The sequence below is a fragment of the Gouania willdenowi genome, unplaced genomic scaffold (assembly GCF_900634775.1).
Source record: "Gouania willdenowi unplaced genomic scaffold, fGouWil2.1 scaffold_6_arrow_ctg1, whole genome shotgun sequence".
In the NCBI taxonomy this organism is placed as follows: domain Eukaryota; kingdom Metazoa; phylum Chordata; class Actinopteri; order Blenniiformes; family Gobiesocidae; genus Gouania; species Gouania willdenowi.
In genome coordinates this window covers 139,360-150,008 of record NW_021145235.1, presented here as the reverse complement: position 1 = coordinate 150,008, position 10,649 = coordinate 139,360, and the positions used below count along the sequence as shown (strand labels likewise).

Genomic DNA, 10,649 nt, shown 5'->3' with positions numbered 1-10,649 from the left:
GTGGGTTCTAGACTCAAACACGCTGTAATTCAGTCTATAGATCAATGTGTCCAACTTGTGATACAGTAAAATCAACACCACTGTGAACATTTGAACACACTGTCAGACTCAGATCCACCTTTTTCACTCAATGATGTTCTGATGAACTTACTGCAGCACTGCCCACAGTAGTTGTTGATGTAACTCACTTTCCTTTACACAGGAGATCTGATCTTTAGATATTGGTGTATTTTTTTATTCAGCCTCTGTTGATCATCATAACTTCATAGCATTTATTCAGACATTCTCAACACAGACACATGGTGATACAGGACTGTGGACCAGAACATGTTATCAGGAGATACAAATGATTTCAGCCTGTCTCACTGTGCCTGATAGAAAATGTATCCCCTCTATAATCCTCAGGTGATGGACTAACATCATCTACTTTATTCTGTACACATTTATCATCATTCATAATATAACTTGTGAATTAGGAACAGTTTCAATTTTGTGGAGAAGAAGAACATGAGACAGATGTGACCTCATGCTTTGTGTTCTCAGAGGGTTCCACTTTTAGGCGTCCGGAAAGAAGATATGTCGTGTTGACTTCAAAATAGTGTTGGATGAATCTTATAAGATGGGAACAGGTCCTGATAGAAAAAACAGGCTATGATCAGTGGGAGGGGCCTATAATGTCACTGTAAAATCCTTCGCCGTCACATTCTAAATGCTGTATCTTTGCTATTTTTCAATGGATTCACATCAAATTTACATGTATTATTGACCCCAAGATGAGCAAAAAGATGCATAATAACCCCGCCCAAAACCAAACAGGAAGTCAGTCATCTTGTCTGTCTGTCTCACAGAGGACTCAGAGACACTTCTGTCTATCTCTCTGTCTGTCTGGCTGCCTGTTTTGTGTCTGTCTGTCTGTCTGTCTGGCTGTCTGTCTGTCTGTCTGTCTGTCAGTGTAGCTGTGTGTGTCTGTCTGTCTGTGTGTCTGTCTGTCTCTGTGTGTGTGTGTCTGTCTCAGTGTCTGTCTGTGTGTCTGTCTAAGTGTCTGTCTGTCTGTCTGTGTGTGTGTGTCTGTGTAGCTGTGTCTGTCTGTAAGTGTGTCTGTTTGTCTGTGTGTGTGTGTATCTGTCTGTTGGTGTGTCTGTCTTTCTGTGTAGCTGTGTGTGTCTGTCTGTCGGTGTGTCTGTGTGTTTGTCTGTCTGTGTAGCTGTGTCTGTCTGTCTGTCTGTCTGTCTCACAAAGGACTCAGAGACACTGAGGAACCAAACCAAAACCCAAACCCAGGATACAGAGTGTCAGTGAAGGAGGTACAGACGGTGTGGATGAGTGTCAGAGAGTCAGAGGAGACTTCATAGAAGGACAGACGTCCATCAGGACAGTCCACATACACTCCTACTCTACCAGAGGAACCACAGGGACAGTAGGTACGTGTGAATATGTTATTGTGAATGAAGTAGTAAAAACCACTGTAACATCTCAGACTCCAGGACTGATTATTAGATCCAAACCAACAATCATAACTGTTTCCTTTTCTTCTGATTCCTCTGTAACTCACTGCTATATTAACATCTCCATTCCTCTCCACCTCCCAGTAACAGCGACCAGTCAGACCAGTACTACATAGAACCTGACAGTAGTAATCAAATCTGTCCTGATGATCAGGATAAAGCTCCTCCTCCTCCACCCATGTCACCTTCCTGTTGTTGTCAGACAGTCTGAGGTTTCTGTTGATGGAGTTTGTGTCGAGGTGAATGTGACAGAAATCTGATGAGACACAAAGAAACAACAGTTGATCATGTGATGCTTCATTGTCTCTGTATCACTGACATGTTCATTCACTCAGAGCTTCATGAGGACACTTTGAATGAACACACACACACACTTACACTTCCTCACACCAGCTTTGATCCTCTGCTCTCCTCCATGGTCCGCCCTGCAGGAGCAAACACAGGCAGTGATTTACACACCTAAAGAGTCCAAAGTGCTGCTCAGAAACCTGATGCCATCTCCATCAAGCTCTCCATGTTTCTACTGGTTTGTCTTCAACAGCTTCACCTTCTTCATCTCCTTCAAAGTGTTCCTCTCTTCATCCTCACTGATTGGTTCCACCTCCTCTGATCTTAACTATACACTATTATATATATGTATATTTACACTATTTGGTCCTTTGCAGTTTAAATAAGTTTGGTAGTCGTACATATTTTTATTCTTTTTAGTTTTTGAATGTGGATAATATCACACACTAAATCATAATTCTCCCATTAGAAATACATTTGTCTTATGAATTCTAATACATTACAATGATAAATAAATGAATAAACAAACCTATTGATTGACTGTATATAGTGATTATTTCAAAAACATAATAAAAAGGAAAATTAAACATAAGACATCAATACATATTCACAAGAGTATAATTTACTAACCTCTCAACACTTCTCTTTAATAAATAATAACAATAATCTTGATAAAATATATTTATGACTTTGTATCTAAAACTTCAACATTCACATAAATGTACATATATATACACTAACACATATAATTACACACCCATATATAACTGATAAATAGAGATTGATAAAATACATATACACCCATACATATATATCTACACATAAACACACACATGAAAAAAAATAAAATAAAAAGAAACATAGATTTGAACATTAGCTGAACAACTTTACACAAATAATTAACACTATAAATAATAATTATAAAATACTTTAGTTTAAATATATTTTACTACTTTAACTTTTGCAACTAAAATTGGCTAAAAATAAATTATTTGAATAAATGAAGACTGACACACAAATAAATATAAAAATGAATGAATTAAATGAAGAAATAAGTAAACAAATACTTAAATAAGTCAATAAATAAATAAATAAGTTGATCTCCAAAGGCACCAAATATGACAACACAAAATACTTTTGTTATAATGACAATTTACCAAAAACCTCTTGGGTAATAATAAAATAAAATAAAAAATCAGGACAACTTTGTTTTTTGAAAATAGCCAAACACACATTATAAAAACTTATAGACTCAAAATGGCTCCATCCAGATAGTTTTGATTATGTTAAACTCAGAAGAAAGAACAAACTGTTTCCTACAAAAACATGACATCAAAATAATAATAATAATAATAATAATAATAATAATAATAATAATAATAATAATAATAATAATAATAATAATAATATGAAATATGAAATAAGAATAATGATAAATAATCTGATCTGACTGATCTGGACATGTCATCTATCAGTTGCTGTTAGTGATTGGTAGATGACCGTTGCTATGGATACTATGAATGAACTCTCCCTCAAAAGGAAACACTCTGAAAAAACTCTGCTGCTGGGAAAAGACTAAACTAAAGTGTTCTAATCATTCCCTCCTGATAAAACAAGTAAAGACTGAAGGACACGTCACAGAAAACAATAATGCTGATGCTGCTAAAATATGTTGGTGTATGTTAACATGAAACCCTTCAGTTTAGAAATCATTAAATCAAAACTATATGTTCAATCCCATAAGGTTTTATAGATAACGCTAATAATTCTGTAATTTGTCTCATGTTTAATTAAAAAACAAAAACATTAATGAAATAAGATCAAATACTAATTATTGAACAAACTAAAAAACTTAAATTGTAAAATCAAATTAGGAAAATAAATTAAAATACATTTTGGTTGAGAAACTTTTTAATAAAAGTTCAGCCTTTGTTTCAAAGTTAGATTTGAAATGTTTCACATAAAAACATCTCCTCCTTAGACCAGTAATTATTTTATTTTTAAACCTAAAATATATAAAGACTAAGAAAAAAATAGTAACCACAACAATATTTATGTTTTAATTTGATTTTGAATATTTCATTTAAAATCACTGATGTCCTAAAAAGTAACAACTTTCACATTATTACATTATTTAATAATAATAAACATAGAAACAAAACACACATCAAACAAATGTTTTTCTGATCTTAAATCAGAAATGTCCAAATCAACATATATTAAATTAAAACAGCTTTAATAGATAAACCAGAAATGAATTTCTCCTCTTTTTGACATGAATGAAATGAATGATTATGAAACTATATCTTGTGTGAACTGCAGTGAACTGGTAGAAAGAACATTAGATAACACACAACACAACTTGTTCACAACTGATACAGAAAGAATATAAAAATAACATTGTTTGACCTAGAAAATAAACACTTACACAACAGAATAATTACAACATATAAACATTGATTAAATAAGATATTTTGGAAAAAACACACACACACACACACACACACACACACACACACACACACACACACACACACACACACACACACACACACACACACACACACAGATATATAAAAGTAATATTTTTAGTTAAAAGGTAAATGAACAAATGATCTTAATAACAGACATGGATAACATTATTTCATATATTGAGGAATCATATATACTGTATAGACCCTGGCCCAGAATGCAGAACAGTGGCTGATCACCTGAGGTTATAAAAACAACCTCACCACCTAAAACGTCTAATCAAAGGTGGGGGGGCTGAACTGTACATGGTACGTGGTCTATAGATTTAACTAGGACTCTTTAGAGAGATAATAAAGACATAAATACAATCACAAATCTGTTCCCTTGTAAGCTACATAAATATTAGTAGAGGCATAAATTAACATAACACCTGGTTACATTTCTGTTTTGTTCTAATTACTGTTTTATTCTAATGATTTGATTTACTTTTCAGTTCTTTGGGTTATTTTCTTACTTTTTTATTCACTTCTTTAATAATCTGTCAGTTTGAATATTATGTTACAACTGTGTAAAATATTGTCATTTTCCTCTATTTATGTTCTAAAAATCTCACAACTAAAACCCTTATGTGTATTTATACCCTCATATAGATAAATACATATGTAGACATGGAGAGAATTAGATAGAAATTATAACTTGAAATATTTAAAAAAATCATAATCAATTTTTTGTTGTTTGTGCTTCAAAAGCTTCCATATAAATTTGATAAAGACTGATAATAATTTCTGAAAGTCATTTCCTGATTGGTCGCTGTGGGCAGGCAGGACCGTGAATGTATTTTTCCTCACTAAGAAATAAGAATCAATCAATCAATCAGTTAAGGTTCCTGCTGTGGGTTTTCACATTCACATGGAAAGAGAAGTGATATTAAAATAAAATACACACACACTACATAGCAATCATAGACTCACCACACTATGAGGTTGTATGTAATAAAGAAATTATAAAATCTGTATTGAATAAATCTTAAAACATCTTTTGTAATCATGTGATGTTTTATAAGATTGATTTTGATGATCATGTATTCCAGTTATTGTTTGTACAGATAAATATAAGTGGCTAATTTCAAGTTTACTATGTATATTCAATTTAAACACAAATCATGTTTGTATTCTGTTCTGATCTACTTATAACTTTTTTCTTATATTAAAACATAGTCTAACAGTAAATCCAAACAAATGTAATAAAGTTAAATAAAAGTTTTTGGCCCACTCTAAAAATGGTAAACAAAATAGGAATATAACTTGAAATAAAATTAAAGGAAAAATAACAATAAAACAAATTAACAAGCTTACATTAAGTAACCTGATATAATTTCCAAATAACGTTAATATAACATATTAAAACATAGTCTGAATTAAATATTTTGTCTTATTCATAATTTTATATAGTCACACTGTTAAACAGTGTGACGAGAGGAAATGTTAGAATGGATTATTATTCATGGTTACTTTTTGTGTGTAATACTATAATTATATATCTTTATACTCAATAAATCTATTCATAAAATATATTCAGATCAACTTGTTAGCTGTCAGATCAAGGACAAACAGTTTCAGAACATCTGATTTCAACTTAATCTAAATCTAAAAAATAACACAACCATGTACGTAAACAAAGAGACAAATCAGAAATAAACAAGACAATCAGATTTACACTAAAATGTTAGTTTGACCCAAAATGTACAAAGTCTAAATCATTAACAAATAATTATAATTCTATTCTAAAATGAAACTTAATACATGTTAAACAACTCATGTTCTATATACCTAAATAAATTAAATAAACAGACACCATAGACCCCTAAATGATTAATAATAATGAATAAATCAATAAATCTTAAACATAACTTGTATTGCTTTAAATCACCAGTAAATGACATCTTTAAGTAATTACAAGGAGCTGATCATTTGATTTATAAATATATATAAAAAAAAGCAGACCCTGAGGACCACAGCTGTGTTTTAGATGAGTGTCTGTTCTTCTATTGACTTGTTATGACTTGTTGATTCATTTTCTGTTCATCTCTAATAAATTGATTGATTGATTCAGCAAAACCTCTGACTATGTCTCTCTGTATGAAATCTCAGGTACTGAACACAAGAGTTAGCTCACAAACTCTAACAATTGTTAAACAATGATATTTGTACCATAAGTCTACAGTTTGAAAGAGATTTAAAATGTTTTAAAAACATACATATTTCTGTTTTAATAATTGTATGAGTGGGTCAAGTTAAACATTTTATTATTTTATTTTATATTACGCATTGTTGGAATGTCAGTGCTAAATAAATATTTTCATATTTTAAAGGCAGGGTAGGTGATTTTTGAAAGCTAGCATGATTTTGAGTGCAGCTTACTCCCCTCCCCTCTGTGCTCCGTCTCACTCACATGCATTAGCACTGCTGCTGCAGAAGTGGATCTAAGCTCATTGTTAGTATTGTGTAGAAACTACGTTATCTCATTCAGCAGTAAGTAAACACTAAACTTTATCATTATATAATGTATGTTAAAAAACTTGACTTAAAACTCTGTTTAAAGTCTGTCATCAATGACGCACTATGAGTGTGGAATCATGGACGTGAGGGGTGGAGAACGAGCAGGGAGAAAGAGAGACATGATTGGTTCATAAAAAACCGAACGGTCTTTTTTCATTGGTCAAAGTTTTTACAGGTTTACAGCTGCTACACATGATGGATTTTCTTTGTTCCTTTTTCAGAGAACATAAGATTAGTTTCTGTCAGAACATTAAAAAAATTTCAACCAAAAACTTAAAAAGTGTATCTGGAAAAAAAATCCCCTACCCTACCTTTAATTGATTGATTATTTGAAACATTGGGAATAATTTATACAATTACAATGTTTTAATTTTAGTGGTTAGTAACATTCAGAGCTGGAAATGCAATCATTTATTTCAGGCTTCAGCCAGTAATTTACATTTCAGTTCATCCCTAATTTTTTGACTTGATAACTTGTGTCAGAGCAATAAATAAAATATAATTTCATAAGATATATTTATATTTCTGTATGAACACAATCCTCACTGATTGGTTCCACCTCCTCTGATCTTCTCTCTCATTCCTTCATCAGCTCCTCATAGTTCTCCATCAGCCTCTCCTCACACCTCACTACCTTCTTATTGCTGTCCTTCATCCCTCTAACCTGTCCCAGTCCTCCTCCTTTAGTGTCCCACCTCTCACACCTTCATCACATTCCTCTGATACAGCTCTCTGTCACACATGTGATGGGGATTGATGTGAACATGTGATGAGCTGCTGTGATGTGTCTCACCTCAGAGTGTTCAGTCTCTGAGAGAGCAGCTTCACTGCTGAGTCTCCTGGATGGTTGTAGCTCAGGTCCAGCTCTCTCACACTGGAGGAGTTGGAGCTCAAAGCTGCTGCCAGAGAAGCCCCGCCCACCTCTGTGATGACACAACCTGACAGACTGGATTCAGAAAAACATCCACAACTCAGGAAACAAGTGAGGAAACCAGGAACAGGACAATATTGATGGAACATGTGATCTCACTGACCTGAGAGAGTCCAGTTTACAGTGAGGACTCTTCAGTCCTTCACACAGCAGCTTCACTCCTGAATCCTGCAGATCATTGTTACTCAGGTCCAGATGTTTCACACTGGAGGACTGAGAGCTGAGGACTGAGGACAGAGCTGCACAGCTTCTCTCTGAGAGACCACAGAAACCCAACCTGATGAAGAATCAGAGAAACCTTCCAGATGTTTGTCTGTGAGAAAATTAAAGACATGGTCTTCTAGAGTTACATACTCAGCTTTCTTGGAGGCTTTGATCACTGGGAGCAGCTTCAGAAAAGCTTCCTCTGAAGGAGAGAAACTCTTCAGGTCAAAGACATCCAGATGTTCTTGTGATGACAGTAAGATGAAGACCAGAGCTGACCACTGAGCAGGAGACAGTTTCTCTGTGGAGAGACTTCCTGATCTCATGGACTGTTGGATCTGCTCCAGGAGAGAGTGATCATTCACTTCATTCAGACAGTGGAACAGGTTGATGCTTCTCTCTGTGGACAAACTCTCACTCAGCTTCTTCTTGATGTATTTAACTGTTCTCTGATTGGTCTGTGAGTCATTTCCTGTCTGTGTCAGCAAGCCTTGTAGGAGCCTCTGATTGGTCGGCAGTGAAAGACCCAGCAAAAAGCGGAGGAACAAGTCCAAGTGTCCGTTTGGACTCTGTAAGGCCTCATCCACAGCGCTCTGATGGAGAAGGTTCAGAGTTGGTTTTTGAAATGTAAACACCTTGAAGCTCTTCTTCTTCTGTGGTTTATGTTCCAGCAGGTTGACTTTAGAGCTGATGAAGATCTGATGGACATGAAGAGCAGCCAGAAACTCCTGAAGGCTCAGGTGGATGAAGGTGAACACCTTGTCCTGGTACAGGCTGCTCTCCTCTCTGAATACCTGTGTGAACACTCCTGAGCACACTGAGGCTGTTCTGAGGTCCATGCCACACTCTGTCAGGTCACTCTCATAGAAAATCAGGTTTCCTTTCTGCAGCTGCTCAAAAGCCAGTTTTCCCAGAGACTCCATCATCTCCCTGCTCTGTGGACTCCAGTGTGGATCTGTGGCAGCTCCTCCATCAAACTTCACTGCCTTGACTTTGTTCTGAATGACCACATAGTGGCTGTAGATCTGAGTCAGAGTCCTGGGCAGCTCTTCTTCCTCTCTGCTCTTCAACATGTCCTCCAGAACTGTAGCAGTGATCCAGCAGAAGAGCGGGATGTGACACATGATGTAGAGGCTACGACACGTCCTGATGTGGGACATGATCCTGCTGACCTGCTTCTCATCTGTGGACCTCCTCCTGAAGTACTCCTTCTTCTGAAGGTCAGTGAACCCTCTGACCTCTGTCACCATGTCCACAAACTCAGGAGGAATCTGATTGGCTGCTGCAGGCCGTGTGGTAATCCAGAGGAGGGCTGATGGAAGCAATTCTCCTCTGATGAGGTTTATCAGCAGAACCTCCACTGAGGTGGACTCTGAGACATCAGTCAGGGTCTGAGTGCTGAGGAAGTCCAGAGAGAGCCGACACTCATCCAGACCATCCAAGATGAACAAAACCAGGAAGTCCTGGAAGCTGCAGATTCCTGCTTCTTTGCTTCCAGAGAAGAAGTGATCAACAAGTCCCACCAAGCTGAAGCTCCTCCCCCTCAGCACGTTCAGCTCTCTGAAGGTTAGTGGGAATGTGAAGTGAACCTCCTGCTGGGCTTTGTCTTCAGCCCAGTCCACAGTGAACTTGTGTGTTAAGAGTGTTTTCCCAATGCCAGCCACGCCCTTTGTCATCACTGTCCTGATTGGTCGAGGTCTTCCAGGAGGGGCTTTAAAGAGCTCTTCTAGTGTGATGGCTCTTTCTGCTGTGTCTGATCTCCTGGATGCTGTTTCTATCTGCATGACCTCATGTTCCTTGTTGACCTCTCCTCCCCCTCCCTCTGTGATGTAGAGCTCTGTGTAGATCTCCTTCAGGAGGGTTGGACTTCCTGCTTTAGCCACACCCTCAGACACACACTGGAACTTCTTCTTCAGCTTGGACTTCAGCTCACGTTGGTATCGATGAGCCTTTGTTCCTGAATGAAGACAAACTTAATGTTAGAGTGGAGAAGTCAGAGCAGGTTTGAACATTGGAGATCAAAGTGTGTGATGTTCTCAGTCTGGATGGTTCCTCAGATTAAATGTGACTGATTGAATCATGCTTTGAAAAAGAAAAGCCAGCTTTGTGTCCTCCATGTGATGTTCCTCACAGTGAAGATGTTCACATGCTCTTACTGCTCTGCAGACGCTCAGCCAGCTCCTCCTGCTTCATCCTCTTCAAGAAATACAGTGTGATCTTCAGAAAGGCCTCCCTGCTCCTCCTCTGCTCCTCATCTTCACCCTCCATCTGACTCTCTGAGCACTCTGGATCATCTCCATCCACAATCTTCTGTATGTGTTTGAGTTCAGCCTTAACAAAGCTGATGATGTTGTCCTCCAGCAGCTGGAACACAAACACATTAAAGGTGATGAGTGAAGGTCTGCTCCAATCATCTGTGTGTGTGTGTGTGTGTGTGTGTGTGTGTGTGTGTGTGTGTGTGTGTGTGTGTGTGTGTGTGTGTGTGTACAGTGGTTTGATCACAGGTTTAGTGTCTTTGTAGACCTACACACCGTAAAGATGGAGTCAGGCTCAGCTCCAAAGGAACCATTCACGCCCTCCAAGCTGCAGTGGAGAAGACACAGAAACTCAGACATGCTGAGGAGCAGCTGGAGGAAAGCACAGGAAGCTCTGCTTACATCATGTGAACATCAGTAACAGTGGGTGATGTCC

The 10,649-nt window shown here is 37.0% G+C and overlaps 1 protein-coding gene across 1 annotated transcript; it reads right to left on the bottom strand.

Moving 5' to 3' along the window:
• Positions 1-1,133: 1,133 nt before the first annotated feature.
• Positions 1,134-10,649, bottom strand: LOC114460795 (NLR family CARD domain-containing protein 3-like). The gene is given in 7 exon segments (XM_028442682.1): positions 1,134-1,761; positions 1,884-1,930; positions 7,617-7,823; positions 7,825-8,031; positions 8,109-9,915; positions 10,115-10,322; positions 10,490-10,649. Coding segments are annotated over 7 exon segments (3,090 nt in total). The 5' UTR covers positions 10,574-10,649; the 3' UTR covers positions 1,134-1,231.